General features: G+C 55.0%; 1 protein-coding gene across 10 annotated transcripts in view; it reads left to right on the forward strand.

Annotated features, from left to right (window-relative positions):
* Positions 1–16,853, forward strand: part of TNXB (tenascin XB) — a 56,306-nt gene that overhangs the window by 24,327 nt on the left and 15,126 nt on the right. For 4 of the 10 annotated variants that reach the window (XM_086369193.1, XM_086369196.1, XM_086369197.1 and 1 more), the window contains 12 exons: positions 49–354; positions 1,920–2,279; positions 2,638–3,012; positions 6,925–7,230; positions 8,255–8,554; positions 9,813–10,100; positions 10,367–10,675; positions 11,225–11,545; positions 11,671–12,015; positions 12,372–12,749; positions 13,135–13,482; positions 15,709–16,005. In XM_086369193.1, coding sequence (XP_086225319.1) covers positions 49–354; positions 1,920–2,279; positions 2,638–3,012; positions 6,925–7,230; positions 8,255–8,554; positions 9,813–10,100; positions 10,367–10,675; positions 11,225–11,545; positions 11,671–12,015; positions 12,372–12,749; positions 13,135–13,482; positions 15,709–16,005 — 3,933 coding nt within the window. The remainder of the gene's footprint in view (positions 1–48; positions 355–1,919; positions 2,280–2,637; positions 3,013–6,924; positions 7,231–8,254; positions 8,555–9,812; positions 10,101–10,366; positions 10,676–11,224; positions 11,546–11,670; positions 12,016–12,371; positions 12,750–13,134; positions 13,483–15,708; positions 16,006–16,853) is intronic. The other 6 variants (XM_086369199.1, XM_086369200.1, XM_086369194.1 and 3 more) reach the window with 5 other exon arrangements.

The following is a 16,853-nucleotide window of genomic DNA, read 5'->3' on the forward strand; positions in this document are numbered from 1 at the left end:
TCCTGGAGTTCTGCCAGTTCAGCCCTGCCTGGGCCTTCTTATTTACAGCCCCAGAGAAGAAAGAGGAGCCCCGCCACCCAGAGCCCCCAGAGCGGCCCCTGCTGGGGGAGCTGACAGTGGCTGGCGCCACTGCAGACTCTCTGCGCCTCTCCTGGACGGTGGCCCAGGGCTCTTTCGACTCCTTCGTGGTCCAGTACAAGGATGCCCAGGGGCGGCCCCAAGCAGTGCCCGTCACGGGTGATGAGAATGAGGTCGCCATCCCCAGCCTGGAGCCCGACCGGAAGTATAAGATGAACCTCTACGGGCTTCATGGCAGGCAGCGCGTGGGGCCCGTGTCCGTGGTGGCCACCACAGGTGAGTCAGGCCTCCCTTGCCCTCCAACCCCCAGCCCTCTGAGTGGGACCTGGCCCCAGACCCTTGGCGCCTCTCTCCACCTTTTCTTCCTCGGCTCCAATTCTGCCAAAGCCTCCGCCGTCTCTTTCCCCACATCCCAGGATTTCACATCCAGCCGCCAGTCCCTGACATCTTTCTTGGCCCTGCCTCTCCATCTCCAACGACAGGCCCCTTTTCCGCCATTCTGAGCACCGAGAATCATCCGTCCCCGCTGGGCTGTGCTCCCCCTGGGTGTCCTCAGCCACTGTGTTCTTTCCTCGCGGCCTTTGCTGGCCGCCTTCTCCTGGCTGAGGCTGTGGTCTTTTCTGAGCTTCTGTTACCCGATGCCCACACCCTCCCTCCACCGATGCTTTGTTCAGAACTGGCAAATCCAAGGGCCATGAGCTCCACATTTCCCCAGCCCCCCTGACTCGCTGAGTCCCAGCCAGCTTGGAGCAGGGCAAAGGGCTCGCTTTCAGCCCCCAGCCCTGCAGTCCTCCTAGGGCCCAGCCTCCCCTCGTCCAGCACATTTCCCTGACTGTGTAGCATTGTGGTTGGGAGTATGGGCTCTAGGGCCAGCTGCCTGGATGTTAATCCTAGCTTTGGGATCTTGTGCAACTTAATGAGTCTCTCTGGGCCTCAGCTTTCTCACCTGTCAAATGAGAATAACAAGGGTAACGGCTTCACAGAGCTATTAGAATTAAATGAGTTAGTACACACATGGCACTTAGTGCCAAGCACGTCAAAACTGCTATTGAAGAGTAAGCCATCATTTCTCCCCGACTCTCTCCCTTCCCAGTATCCTCTTCTCTCCGCCTTTCCATCTTCCCCTTCCCTGTCTGGGTTATCATTCTTGCTTGCTGCTTCCTCGCTCTTCTGTGCCCAAAGTGGTCCCCCGTGGGCCGGGGAGTGGGTCACAGAAGGGCTGGCTTCCCTTGTGCCAGTTTCCCCAGCTCATGGAGCCTCAGCAGAGACCTGGCTACTGCAGACGGTGGGTGGATGCCCTCGTGGCTGTGATTCTAGCCCCAGCCAGGGAAGAGCACGGCTCTCCCCAGCCCCCAGCCCCATTCCCGTACCTTTTCTCCTACTCTTGTCTAAAGTGGAGGAAGAGACAGGGCTGCCTGGGGAGGTCTTAGCCAGAGCACATCCCGTTTTCTGTCCTGGTCAGTGGGGTGGGGGGAGCTGGGCAACCCTGGGGAGGGGCAGGAACTGACAGGGAGAAATGCAAGTGGGACAAGTCCCTGCTGCCCCCTCGCTTTCCTGTGGTCAGCACAGTCCAGGAAGAATTGCTCAGTTTCCTCTCACCCTGCCTCACCTCCTTTCTCAGACACGAGAGCACAGCCAGTGCAATTGGCCAGCAATACACAGTGGACTTTAAGGGCCTGTCTCAGCGCTGTCTCCTTCAATGAGTCACTGAACGGCTAATACAAAGGCTACAGGAACCCTTAAGCCAACAGCTTGAAGAGTATACTTGCCAAATGTACTTTATGTCATGATTAATGTCACCAGCAAAGCATGTCAACTGAGAGCCTAATCTCTTCTCTCAGCCCCCCAGGAAGTCCTGGATGAGACCCCCAGTGCCACAGAGATGGAGGAGACCCCCAGCCCCACAGAACCCAGCACAAAGGCCCCAGAGTCCCCCGAGAAGCCCCTCCTGGGGGAGCTGATGGTGACAGGATCCTCCCCGGACTCGCTGAGCCTCTCCTGGACCATCCCCCAGGGCCACTTTGACTCCTTCACTGTCCAGTACAGAGACGGGGATGGGCAACCCAGGGTGATGAGGGTGCCAGGGGACGAGGACGGGGTCACCATCTCGGGCCTGGAGCCAGACCACAAGTACAAGATGAACCTGTACGGCTTCCACGACCGCCAGCGCGTGGGCCCCATGTCTGTCATTGGGGTGACCAGTAAGTGGATGGTGGAAGCCCCAGGATGGGACCTAGTGGGGAGATCACCCCCTCAGGTGATGAGGGAGTGGAGTGTGGGAGGCCCCCCTCCTTGAGGCTGAGCCATGGTGACCTCTGTGGGGCTTCCTAGGCAGAGAAGGGCTTCCATGAGCTGTGCTGGTGGCAGCCCCAGTCCCCACAGCTGACACTGGGGGCTCCAGGTGTGTCTGTGAGGTGTGGACCGAGCAGGACCACCAGCCTCCTTAGGCTTCTCTGAACTGACCTCAGGGCACCCAATGGGGACCATGGCTTGGGAGGAGACCCAGGGACATCTCCCGGGGACCCTGCCTCACTCACTTTGTGTGTTCCTCCTTCTCAGCTGCAGAGGAGGAGACCCCCAGCCCCACAGAGATGGAGGAGACCCCCAGCCCCACAGAGGTGGAGGAGACCCCCAGCCCCATGGAACCCAGCACAGAGGCCCCAGAGCCCGCCGAGGAGCCCCTCCTGGGGGAGCTGACGGTGACAGGATCCTCCCCAGACTCGCTGAGCCTCTCCTGGACCGTCCCCCAGGGCCACTTTGACTCCTTCACCGTCCAGTACAAGGGCAGGGACGGGCCCCAGGTGGTGCGTGTCAGGGGCGAGGAGACTGAGGTGACCATTGGGGGCCTGGAACCCGGACGCAAGTACAAGATGAACCTGTACGGCCTGCACGGGGGGCAGCGCTCGGGCCCCGTGTCCACCGTAGGCGTGACCGGTGAGTGAGGGCGGGGCCCTTGTCTGTTTTCCTCACCTCAGGGACCCCCAGCCTCCCTGTGGCATCACCCTCCCTTGCTGCGATAGAACCCCCTGCTTGGGGACGACCTAGAAAGAACAGTTCATTGGGGACTGGGCTACAACCAGCTTCACCACCTTGAGCGAGTTTTCAGCTTACTGTGTTTGTTTCCTCAGCCATAAAATGGGGATAATAATGCCCACTTCACAGAACAGTTGTGAGGTTAAGTGCATTAGAGCAGGCCTGGCTCAGAGTAAACATGCTGCAGTGTTGGCCACTACGATGATTATGTCTGGCCTTACCCTGGGGTCTGCTCTGTCCCCTTTGGCTGGTTCGGCTTCTTAGAATGTGCATGAGATATCGGCCTCTTCACCAGGGCAGCTGGAAACTTCCTTTATGACTCATCCGGCGAGTGATGACAGCAAGGAAGACTGTCCCTCCACCCAGGTACAGGGCCCCTCAGCCACCACAGAGGACCCGCCTGGGCACCCACTCTGCAGAGCCCCAGGGCCAGGCCCAGGCCCCAGACAGGCCTCTGTGACCCTCCTTCTGGTCTGCCCAGCTTGGCCCCAGGGACAGGGCGTCTCTTTTCTCCTTTGTTCACTGAAACAAAGACATAGATTTTTCAAAAGCAACTTTTATTCTAAAGGGAAAGATTTTTAAAAGCGGAGAAACATGTTTCCGGAACGTGGTTTCTGTATTTCTCAAAGGGACTTGGTTGGCTTAGAGTCCAGAGTCTTCCACCCCTGATTTCTTTTCTTTCCTCAGTCAGAACAGAGAGTAGGGAGAGGGGAAAGCCTCAGTGGGTTACTGTCCTGCGGGCCTGAAGTAGAAAGGTGGAGGCTTGTGTCAGGCCTAGCACATGTGGCCGAGGTTTCTCCTGGGGTCACCCTAGGTCCATTTGTCTGTCTGGGGCAGCAACTCTGGTCCCTGGGCACATGCGTGCATGCTAAGTTGCTTCAGTTGTGTCTGACTCTTTGCAACCCTATGGACTATAGCCCACCAGGCTCCTCTGTCCATGGGATTCTCCAGACAAGAATATTAGAGTGGGTTGCCATGCCCTCCTTCAGGGGATCTTCTACACCCAGGGATCAAACCTGGGTCTCTTATGTCACCTGCATTGGCAGGCGGGTTCTTTACCACTAGCTCCACTTGGGAAGCCCGGTTCCCAGGTAAGGATGGACTATGTCAGGCGCTGACTGAGGCAGTAGAGGACAATTGAGTCTTGGAATTGAAGAAACTGCATTCCATTCTTGGCTTCTCAATTCTAAGCTGTGCGATGGAGCTCATTATCCAAGCAGGAAGGCGATGGGCAGCTGGAGCCCGCTGAGCTGACCGAGGGACTATGCCTGGCACACAGCACGTGCTGAGCCGTTGCTAGGAGAAGAATTAACATGCAGCTTTAGAAACATTGCTAAATTGGGAAAGGATTTTACCAAATGCAGCATGAGGACTGCAGTACTCATGGGTAGTTATCATTCCACCTTCCCCAGCTGAGCCAAAGCACCAACGATAAGGCTTGATGGTGAGGACAGTTTCTCTCTCGTGGAAAGAAGTGCAGAGAGGGTGAAAGCAAGCAGGAAATGGAAGCTACAGGAACAACAGGGTTGAAAGGCAAATTAAATGGAACACACACAACGCCTGGCCTGGCTCCTGGACCTGGAAGAAGCTCAGTACATGGTGGTTACTCCCTCCCGCCTTCAGCTGCCTCCATCCTTGCCCTTCCCACTTAGACTTACTTCTGTCCTCCTGAGACCTCATCACGAGCCCATTTTTACTTTTTACTTTAATTTAAAAAAAAATTTTTTTTTGGTCAAGCTGCATGGCTTGTAGGATTTTAGGACCAGGGATTGAACCCATGCCCCCTACAGTGGAAGCATCAAGCCCTAACCAAGAACCACCAGGGGATTCCCATGCCAGCCCCCCCTCCCCCTTTTAAGTCAGTGTCTCAGAGGTTAAAGCATCTGCCTGCAATGTGGGAGACCTGGGTTCTATCCCTGGGGCGGAAAGATCCCCTGGAGAAGGAAATGGCAACCCACTCCAGTATTCTTGCCTGGAGAATCCCATGGACGGAGGAGCCTGGTGGGCTGCAGTCCAAGGGGTTCGCAATGAGTCGGACACGACTGAGCGACTTCACTTTCACTTATTTTTAACTGTTCTGGGTCTTCACTGCTTCACAGGCTTTTCTATGGTTGTGGTGAGTGAGGGCTGCTCTCTAGTTGCTGTGCGCGGGCTGCCTATTGCAGTGGCTTCTCTTGTTGAGAAGCATAGGCTCTAGGCATGCCGGCTTCAGGAGCTGTGGCTCGAGGGCTCAGTGGTTGTGTCTCCCGGGCTCTAGACACAGCCTCCATACTTGTGGTGCATAGGCCTAGTTGCTCTGTGGCATGCAGGATCCTCCTGGATCAGGGGTTGGACCTGAGTCTCCAGCACTGGCAAGTGGATTCTTTACCACTGAGACACCAGGGAAGCACACCAGCCCATTTTGAAAGCAGGTTTTATGATACACAGCCTAATCTTATCCTCTGACAGGAACCTGAGAAACAGGATCTTGGGAACCCACCCACCTAGCCACCCCTCTGCTACTTGCCTCTTGGGACCACTTTCCAGGCTGGTCCTAATAAGCAGTGCCTCCCAGACTCAGCTCACTCTTGGGCAATGGGGACCAGCAGGTCCTGAGCTCAGCCTCTCCCAGATGTGCATACCACTCATTAATTTAACAGACATTTGTGGAGCACCCACTGGGTGCTGGTGCTGGGGACACAATAGTGAACAAGGCAAGGCTCCTCCCAGGAGCTCACATTCTATCAGAGGATGTCTGTAGGACTGTGTGTGAGACAGTGACAAGAGCTGGGGAGAAAAGCAAAGCCCAGTAGGCGAGATGGTGAGTGGGTGGGAAGCGGGCTAGAAAGGGACTCGCTGACGAAGGACCTGCCGGAAGGAGAGGACAAGCCACGTAGGCCTCTGGGGAAGAGCTTCCGGGCAGATGGAATGTCTGAGGACCAGTGAAGACTGTTTTGGAATGAGGAGGGTGGTGTGAGAGGTAGACATGTGGGGCCTCGGAGGGAGGTCATTGTAAGGACTTGGCTTTTTGCTCTGAGTGAGATGGAAGCCATGGCGGGAACAGGCTCTGACTAATGTGCTAACAGTGGGGAACACGGTGAAGAGGGGAGGGGGAGGGGGGATTTAGGAGACTGTGCTACAATCCAGTAAGAGCCGTGTGCTTAGAGGAGGTGAGTGGTAGTCGCTCAGTTCTGTCCGACTCTGCAACTCCATGGACTGTATCCTGCCAGGTTCCTCTGTCCATGAAATTCTCCAGGCAAGAATACTGGAGGAGGTTGCCATTTCCTTTTCCAACTTAGAGGGGGTGGTGGACTTTAGGAGTTAGGGGAGTCAGCTTCTGAAGGTGGTGCCGACAGGACTTACTCGAAGACCAGCCGTGGGGTGGGGGAGAGGACTCAGGGATGACTCTGACAGTGAAGCGGTGGTTTTGATGAGGTGGGAAGGCTGTGGAAGGAACAGGAGTTGTGGGGCAAAGCCCCTGAATTCAGCTTTGGACTGGAATTTGGGATCAGTTAGGCACCCAAGGAAGATGCTGAGCACACCCAAGTCTGGGGTTCAGCTGGGAGGTCTGGCTGGAGGACTTGGAGCCAGAGATGGGCAGATGGACCTTCAGCCACTTTCCCAGGGTCTCGGTGGTGACTGACACCCCTCCCCACCAAGCACAGCCCCAGATTCTGGCAGGCACTTACTGAAGGCTTGTCGGCCAGACAGATGTTGCCAATCAGTGTAGTCTTACATCAGAACCACCCCATGGGCACCACCACAACAACGCAGATAATTACTACCAAGGAGAAGAAGAGCTTTTCCTGACAGCCTCCCCCATTTCTGTCTCAGCTCCACAAGCAGAAGAGACTCCTCCAGCCACCGAGCCCCCCAAGGAACCACGCCTCGGGGAACTGACAGTAACAGATGTGACCCCCAACTCCGTGGGCCTCGAGTGGACAGTCTCTGAGGGCCAGTTTGACTCTTTCATGGTCCAGTACAAGGACAGGGATGGGCAGTCCCACGTGGTCCCTGTGGCCGCAGACCAGCGAGAGGCCACTGTCTCCGGGCTGGAGCCTGAGCGCAAATACAGGATGAACGTGTATGGGCTACATGGTGGGCAGCGCGTGGGCCCCCTCTCCGTGGTGGCCCTGACCGGTGAGTGAGGGCAGGTCAAGGCAGTCCCCATCCCTGGTCACCCGGGGCCACCCCACCTCCCCAGCCTCTCACTCAGATCCTCCCCAGTCACAGGCATGTGTTCTGTTCCCTGACCCCAGGGATCCTCTTGTAAGCTGGAACCTTCCCTGTCTTCCAGTCTCTATCTCTGCTCCGCCTCCTCCCCCAGGCAGGGTTGTCTTCCTCCCCTCCAACCAGGTCCAGCCAGATACTATCTCTCTGATCATCCACAGCTGTTTCCTCCCCTCTCTTCACAACCCCGCTGTGACTTGGACTGGCTACCACCTCCCCCTGCTGCCCTTTTTCACTGGGGTTAAACAACACACATCCCTCGAATCTTTTCTCAGAGGCCCTCGGCCCCCCTGGCCTGAGCTGTGTTCCCTTCTGGCCAACCCAGAGTCTTCCTTCCTCAGGGAGATGGCCCTTGCTCTCCGCTCCCGGCATCTCCCGTTGCTGGCGTGTCCCTCTCCTCATGCCTTCTGGGGACAGGCCACCACCATTTCTGTGCTGTGGTGTCTATGAAACCAGTGAACCCCTTTCAGAGCAATGTCTTAAAATCTATAAAGTAAAATGCATAGGATTTTACCATACCATACCTATTCTATTGATATCCAAATATCAAAGGTATTTTAAAATTTGAATTTATGATTTAGTAATATAGGAACGTCACTATTAGTTCATTAAATAGCAAGAAACTTGTGGCCTGTTTTATTTAGAAGCAGTGATGAGTGTAAAGAGTGTTTTGAAGTTTCTGCAGTAATTCTAAGCTGATGTGACAGCATCCGTGATTCCTGTTGGTGACAGTTACGAGCACTGCTGGTACCACCGTGTTGGTTTCCTATATGCATCACTGAAGCAAATGCTAGAGGCCAGTGAAAATAGAGATGTAACTGCTCCCTGTCTCAGTTCAACACCCCCTGGAGGCCCTCGGAGCCCAGGAGCCCTGAGAAGGGGGAGTTCTGACGCCGGAGTTCTCAGCCATGTTCTCTGTCTCCCTGGATCCTAGCTCCCGTCCCCCCAGACCCCGTCACAGAGCCCCCCGTGGAGCCACGCCTGGGGGAGCTGACGGTGACGGATGTGACCCCGGACTCCGTGGGCCTCTCCTGGACCGTCGCCGAGGGCGAATTTGACTCCTTCTTGGTCCAGTACAAGGACAGGGACGGGCAGCCCCAGGTGGTGCCTGTGGCCACTGACCAGCGCGAGGTCACCATACCCGGCCTGGAGCCCAGTAGGAAATACAAGTTCCTGCTCTTTGGGATCCAAGATGGGAAACGCCGCAGCACAGTCTCTGTGGAGGCAAAGACAGGTGAGCGGGACCCCCACGAAGCTGAGGTCCCAGCCCCACCGTCCTTCTTCCCGCTGCCTGAACACCTCTCCTTTCCACCTGTCTCCCTTTCATTCACCTCTTCCTTTTTATTTGAAAAGCCCTGCTGCCTTTTCCCTTCCCAGTCAGATGGGAACCAAGAATATGGACTGGGTTCCTGGATCAGTTCCCCCTGCTGACTTTCACCTCTTCTCGTAATTCCTACTTCTGTTCAATGGGGAAGGCTCCTCCAGGACCCTTCCTGGAAGGTGGAAGTGCGAGACACAGCAGGACTGGGAAGCAAGGGCGGGAGGCCAGAGCTGTTCCACATCCAAGTCTCAGCCTTGTGTAGCCATCACCTCCCGAGAGAGAGCTTTCCACTGACCCTCACCCTGGTTTCCCGCCCTACTGGCCCAGGCACTCTGGGTCCCTTATCTGCCTCTCCAGAGGAACCGCTTTCCTCCCCTGCCCTCTTCCTGGAGCTCAGAAACACCAGAAGAGCCCAAGACTGGCTGCCCAGTCCAGCCCAGTCGGGCCCAGCCCAGCTATGCCCCTTTCCTGGATTTTGATCCAGGCCCTCCCCTGCCCCTGGGGGTTCCCAGTTGCCAGAGAACTCTCACAATAACAATGCCGTCAGCGTCCTCGCTGTCCAGGAAGGCAGAAGGCCAGCTCCTTCTCAGGCCCCGGGATGGCTTCTTGGGCAGACACCAGATACTTCTCCTGTCTGAGCATCCTTCTTCTCCTTGTACCCCTCCTCACACAAAAGCAGTCCCCACTCCTCCACCAGGTCCTAGGAGGGTCACCATCATCATAATATCCTACCTCCCCACCAGCTGTCTGCCCCCAGGGACCTGTACCCCCTCTGATGTCCCCAGGACCCTTGGATTTTCCCAAAGAACAGTCAAATCACAAACAGTGGATTCCTTGGTCAAAGGAAATAAGCAGATGAAGCCTGTGATAAGCTGCACCCTGCCAAGGAAATGGTCTCTATCCGGTGGCTAGAGTCTGGATAACAAGTGGAATAAGATAAATAGGAAACCAGGGGATCACCTCTCCCAGGACGGAAGGCTGCTCCCTGCGCTGGTTAATGGACAGAGGCATGGCCTGATGAGGATGCTGGCGGGCATGTGATGGTGATGGAAATATCTGGGGGAAGCACTGATGATTTGGGCAGTTGTAGATTTTTCCAGCTCCAGAGGGAGGCAGTCAAGGAGTCATTTTGGAAAAAAAAATAAACACAAGAAACTTTCCTTTCTGTCAGTTGGCCGAGGTGACGCCAGCCCAGGAGCCCCACCCCGCCTTGGGGAGCTGTGGGTGACAGACGCCACCCCAGACTCACTGCGCCTCTCCTGGACGGTCCCTGAAGGCCACTTCGACTCCTTTGTGGTCCAGTTCAAGGACAGGGATGGGCCCCGCGTGGTGTCCGTGGAGGGCCATGAGCGCTCGGTCACCATTAGCCCTCTGGACTCCGGCCGCAAGTACAGATTCCTAGTCTACGGCCTCCTGGGCAAGAGGCGCCATGGCCCCCTCACCACCGAGGGCACCACAGGTGAGGGCAGCCCCTGCGGGGGGCGTCTGATCTGGAGGGCCCCCTGGGGAGAGTCACTGTGGTCACTTGTGGTGGCTGTCAACATGGTTGCTGTTTGGCTCTGGTTGTCTGGCTGGAATCCGACCCATCTCCTTGCACAAGCCCGAAGACCCAGCCCTGCAGGACGCAGCCACAGCTCAGTCCCGTCTTTAGACCTCTCAGTCCTTCCTTTCAGGGTCACCCAGCCTTCCAGAAACAACCATTTACTCTCTGTGTTTCCATCTCAGAGACCCGCAGAGCTGTGGATGAGGCTGGAACAAAGCGTCCCTCAAAACCACGTCTGGGGGAGGAGCTGCAGGTGACCGGTGTGACATCAGGCTCCGTGGGCCTCTCGTGGACGGTCCCTGAGGGCCACTTTGACTCCTTTGTGATCCAGTACAGGGACAGAGACGGGCAACCACAGGTGGTGCCCGTGGAGGGCAGCCGCAGGGAGGTCAGTGTCTCGGGCCTGGACCCTGCCCGCAGGTACAAGCTGCTGCTCTACGGGCTGTCCAGGGACAAGCGAGTGGGTCCCATCTCCGCCATCGCCGTGACCGGTGAGTGCAGCCGGGGGAATTCGCTGTCCCTCCTTCCCACCTGGCTCTCCTGGTCTGATGGAGTCAGGATTTCTGAGCTTCCTGTACCCCTTCTTTTGGGGGAAGAGGTCAGCTTCATAGAAGCATAATTTACGTACGATAAAATTCACCCATTTTAAGAGCATAATTGAGTGAGTTTGGGTGAATGGTCCTGACCATTGGTCTATGTCATGACCATTACCACAACAAAGATAGAAAACATTGACTCTAGAGGTTTCCCCATGCTCCTTGGCTGTCAGTTTCCCTGATCCCAGCTTCTGGCAACCCCTAATTGCTTTCTATCATTATAGTTTTGCCTTTTTAAGTGTTTTGTTTAACAGACTCATACAGTACATAGTTTTTTGTGTGTTTTTCCTGCACTTAGCATGATGCTTTTGAAGTTCATCCCTGGGTATCAGTAGTTGGTCCTTTTTATTACTGATCTCTTGTCCTTACCTCCTTCCCTCCATCCATCCTCTTGGAGTCTTGGTGCAGCGACAGACCACTCACCCCTCTCTACCTGTCTCTCAGAACCAGCCCCCAGGGAAGAAATCAAAGCAGAGCCCGCAACCTTTAGTCCTCCAGCATCTGAGCCCCTTCTGGGGGAGGTGACTCTGGAGGAGGCTGCCCCACACAGCCTGCGTCTCTCCTGGACGGCAACTGAGGGAGAATTTGACTCCTTTGAGGTCCAATACACAGACGAGAATGGGCAACTCCAAGAAGTTAATGTAGGGGGCGACCAGCATGACATCACCATCTCTGACCTGGAATCTGACCACAGATACCTGGTGAGCCTGTACGGTTTCCACGATGGGCAACGTGTTGGTCCTGCCCACATCGAGGCCATGACAGGTGAGCAAAAGAGCTCTGCCCACTCAGCTTCCTTCCAAGGGGGCCGTGAGGGCCCAGAGGAGGCCGAGGCCCCATGGCCTCTGTGCCCTTCTCTCAGGCTCTGTTCTCTCCGTGTCTGTGTTCAGCCCCAAGAGAGGAGGATGATGAACCTTCAGAATCTCTCTCTACCACCCAAACCCCATCCACCGCGGTCCCTGAGCCTCACATCAAGCCACGCCTGGGGGAGCTGGCGGTGACAGACACCACCCCCGACTCCCTGAGCCTCTCCTGGACCGTCCCCGAGGGCCAGTTCGACCACTTCCTGATCCAGTACAAGAATGGGGACGGGCAACCCAAGGTGGTGAGGGTCCCTGGGGACGAGGACGAGGTCACCATCTCGGGCCTGGAGCCAGACCACAAGTACAAGATGAACCTGTATGGCTTCCACAACCGCCAGCGCATGGGCCCTGTCTCTGTCATCGGGGTGACCAGTGAGTGGACGGTGGAAGCCCCAGGATGGGACCTAGTGGGGAGATCACCCCCTAGGGGAAGGGGGAGTGGAGTGTGGGAGGCCCCCCTCCTCGAGGCTGAGCCATGGTGACCTTTGTGTGTCCTCCTGGGCTGAGAAGGGCCTCTGTGAGCCATGCTGGTGGCGGTCCTGGTCCCCAAAGCTGACTCCAGAGACTCCAGGCATGTCTGTGAGGTGTGGACCAAGCAGGACCACCCAGCCCCAAAGATGGGCTTCTCTGAACTGACTTCAGGGCCTGGAGTTGAAGCCAAGGCTTGGGAGGAGACCCAAGGACGTCTCCTGGGGACCCTGCCTCACCCTCTGTGTGTCCCTTCTCAGCTGCAGAGGAAGAGACCCCCAGCCCCACAGAGATGGAGGAGACCCCCAGCCCCACAGAGATGGAGGAGACCCCCAGTCCCACAGAACCCAACACAGAGGTCCCGGAGCCCCCTGAGGAGCCCTTCCTGGAGGAGCTGACAGTGACGGGATCCTCCCCAGACTCGCTGAGCCTCTCCTGGACCGTCCCCCAGGGCCACTTTGACTCCTTCACTGTCCAGTACAAGAACGGGGACGGGCAGCCTAAGGTGGTGAGGGTGCCGGGGCATGACAAAGGGGTCACCATCTCAGGCCTGGAGCCAGACCACAAGTACAAGATGAACCTGTACGGCTTCCACGACCGCCAGCGTGTGGGCCCCGTCTCTGTCATCGGGGTGACCAGTGAGTGGACAGTGGAAGCCTCAGGGTGGGACCCAGTGGGAGGATCACCTTCTCAGGTGATGGGTGAGTGGGGTGTGGGAGGCCCCTCTCCTCGAGGCTGAGCCATGGTGCTCTTTGTGCCTCTCCTGGGCTCCCTGAGGACTAGTGCGTCCTCCTGGGCAGAGAGGGGCCTCTGTGAGCCATGCTGGTGGCAGTCCTGGCCCCTACAGCTGACCCCAGAGACTCCAGGCATGTCTGTGAGGTGTGGACGGAGCAGGACCACCAGCCTCCTTAGGGTCCTCTGAACTGACCTCAGGGTCCCCAGTTGGGGACCATGGCTCGGGAGGAGACCCAAGGACATCTCCCGGGGACCCTGCCTCACCCTCTGTGTATCCCTCCTTCTCAGCTGCAGAAGAAGAGACCCCCAGCCCCACAGAGGTGGAGGAGACCCCCATCCCCACAGAACCCAACACAGAGGCCCCGGAGCCCCCTGAGGAGCCCGTCCTGGGGGAGCTGATGGTGACAGGATCCTCCCCAGACTCGCTGAGCCTCTCCTGGACCGTCCCCCAGGGCCACTTCGACTCCTTCACTGTCCAGTACAAGGGCAGGGACGGGCCTCAGGTGGTGCGTGTCGGGGGTGAGGAGACCGAGGTGACCATTGAGGGCCTGGAGCCTGGACACAAGTACAAGATGAACCTGTACGGCCTGCACGGGGGGCGGCGCGTGGGCCCTGTGTCCACTGTAGCCATGACCGGTGAGTGAGGGTGGGGCTTAGGATGAGGTCTCAGGAAAGGTCTCATAGTAGAGCCTCTCTAGTGTCTTCCACTGAAGACCCTAAAACCCCCAAATCTCTAGTTCATTCATTATCCATTCAGCACTTCAGGAGTGATCTAGGAGCAGGAAGAGGGAGTCCCAGGGAAGTGCTCGCCCTTGAGAGGCTGTTGGGGACTGAGGCCTCCAAGCCAGTCACACATGACCTGTCTGTGGCTCTCTGCTTTGCATGGAAACTCTGAAAAGAACTCTTTTGGGGTGTTGGGACAAATGCCATGAAATAGTAAATCTCAACAAGTATTTATTATATAAAATTTCAGACATACCCAAAGGGAAAGAATAGCATAATGAATTCCTATGTGTCAATCACCCTGCTTCAACCAAAAAGCACCTCTTGAGCAGTCTAGCTCATCCAGACCCCATCACTTCCCACCCTCCTCAACTAGAAAATCATCTTTCTTATTTTTTTTGAATGTATTTTATTTTTGGCAGTGGTGGGTCTTCATTGCTACACACAGGTTTTGTCTAGTTGTGGCGAGCAGGAGCTACTCTTTGTTGCAATACAGGGGCTTCTCGTTGCAGTGGCTTCTCTTGTTGCAGAGCTCAGGCTCTAGGTACTGTGGGGTTCAGTAGTTACGACTGGAGGGCTCTAGAGCGCAGGCGCAATAATTGTGGCTCAAGAAGATAGTTGCTCTGCGGCATGTGGGATCTTCCCAGTGCAGGGATTGAACTCATGTCCCCTCTGTTGGCAGGCAGATTCTTTTTTTTTTTTTAATATAAATTTATTTATTTTAATGGGAGGCTAAGTACTTTACAATATTGTATTGGTTTTGCCATACATCAACATGAATCCGCCACAGGTGTACATGTGTTCCCCATCCTGAACCCCCCTCCCACCTCCCTCCCCATAACATCCCTCTGGGTCATCCCAGTGCACCAGCCTTGAGCATCCTGTATCATGCATCGAACCTGGACTGGCAATTCGTTTCATATATGATATTATACCTGTTTCAATGTGGCAGGCAAATTCTTAACCACTAGGAAGTCCTAGAATGTTTTCTTTATTAACAGCTTTATTGAGGTATACTTTACATACCATAGAATTCACCTGTTTTAAGCATACAGCTTATCAATTTTAGTGTATTTACAGAGTTGTACAACCATCATCACTATCTATTAATAATTTTAGAACTTTTCCAGCACATTGAGATGAAATCTGGTGTCCAGACCCATTTTGTCAGGGCCCATTTCCGATCCCCACAAATCTACTGTCTCTGTAGATTTGCCTTTTCCGGACACATCATATAACTGGAATCATACAATACCTGCTCTTTCATGTCTGACTTTTACCACATTTTAGCACATTTTTGTGGTTGATCTGTGTTGTAGCATGTAGCAGTACTTCATTCCTTTATAGTCAAATAATATTCCATTGTATGGATACACTGCTGTGATATTTTAAAACGTATTCTATACTCTCTTTACTTCATCATTACATATTTAAGTGTACTGCTCTTTTCAAAAAGACCACTTAAAAGTAACCATGACACAGTGATTGTGCCTTTAAAAACTAGATATTCAGGTATTACTAGTTTCCTGATTCCCTGGTGGCTCAGACGGTAAAGAATCCGCCTGCAATGCCGAAGATCTAGGTTCGATCCCTGGGTTAGGAAGATCCCCTGGAGGAGGGCATGGCAACCTACTCCAGTATTGTTGCCTGGAGAATCCACATGGACAGAGGAGCCCGGCAGGCTACATTACAGTCCATGGGGTCACGAAGAGTTGAACATGACTAAGCGACTAAGCACTCACCTTCCTGATGGTGTCCTAATTGTTCTTTTGCAATTTTTTGCTGGAATCAGATCCAATTAAGAAAGATAGGCTGCAATTGGGAGAACTGGGATTTTAAATAGGGTGGGCAGGAAAGGCCCTAGAGAGAAGTTGACATTTGAATGAAGACTTAAAGGAGGTGTGAACATGAGCCATGCAGACATCTGGGGAAAGAACATTCAGGCATCGAGGCAAGAGGCCATTTGGCACATTGGATGGACCATAAGGAGGCCACAAAGAGATTGTGATGGCCACAGGTACAGCTGGATCTGAAGGGAGGCCCACAGAGCTGGCCCACCTTCTGGCCTGAACCCAGGAGAGCAGGGCCTCAGCAGTTCCTTCCAGCAGCAGGAACGGTTCTGTTTGCCTCTCTCCCCAGCCCGGGAAGAGGAGCCCCCTGCTAGCCCTCCTTTGAAGCCACAGCTGGGGGAGCTGACTGTGACAGACGCCACCCCCGACTCCCTGAGCCTCTCCTGGACCGTCCCCGAGGGCCAGTTCGACCACTTCCTAGTCCAATACAAGAATGGGGACGGGCAGCCCAAGGCGGTAAGGGTGCCCGGGGACGAGGACGGGGTCACCATCTCGGGCCTGGAGCCAGACCACAAGTACAAGATGAACCTGTACGGCTTCCACGACCGCCAACGCGTGGGCCCCGTCTCCACTGTCGGTTTAACTGGTGAGTGTGCAGTAGGACACTGGCTCCGAGCTGGGCTCAGTTCCCCTTTAATTGCCAGTACTCGTGTTTTTCTCCCACTGTTCTTGAGCTTGAGCCTCCCAAGCGCCTGGGAGTGGTTCTGTGCCTGTCTTCACTCCAAGCCTTACTGTCACTTTAGCTGTCTCACCCTTTACACTTTTTGAGTCCTTGAAGAGGGAAGATGCCAAGGAAATAATAACTCAGGCAGACCTGGGGCTGGCCCTATTCTCAGCCCCTTAGAGCTGTGTGACCTCGAGAGAGTCACTCAGCCTCTCTGTGCCTCCCTTTCGGCATCCTTGCAGAAAGGATACCCTACCTGTCTGGCAGGATGGGTATGGCTTGCCTCACCCACAGTGTTTGGTAACTACGGCTCCTCCTTTAGAAGAAGAAAATTAGTTACTAAAAACCCTTGGGTGAATTCTCATAATTATTATTGATTTCACTGGGTAAAATTGTATTTGATACCAATACCCATGGACTGTATGTCAACACGGAACCCTGCTATCATGGATACTGTTACTTCAGTAGTTAACATTAGTCATGGTGGCTTAGTCGATCAGTTGTGTCCGACTCTTGCGATCCCATGGACTGGAGCCCATCAGGCTCCTCTGTCAGTGGGATTCTCCAGGTGAGAATACTGGAGTGGGTTGCCATTTCCTTCTCCAGAGGAAGATTCCTGATCTAGGAATCGAACCCAGTTCTCCTGCATTGCAGGCAGATTCTTTACTGACTGAACTATGAGGGAAGCCCTAATATTAGTCATATGTGCAGCTAAACAAGATATTTTCTCTTCATTAATTACTCCTTATCTTGTCTGTTGGTTGCTTGTG

This window comes from Bos grunniens, chromosome 23, assembly GCF_055505025.1.
Source record: "Bos grunniens cultivar Pamir isolate PY7600 chromosome 23, Bosgru_T2T1.0, whole genome shotgun sequence".
NCBI classification, from domain to species: domain Eukaryota; kingdom Metazoa; phylum Chordata; class Mammalia; order Artiodactyla; family Bovidae; genus Bos; species Bos grunniens.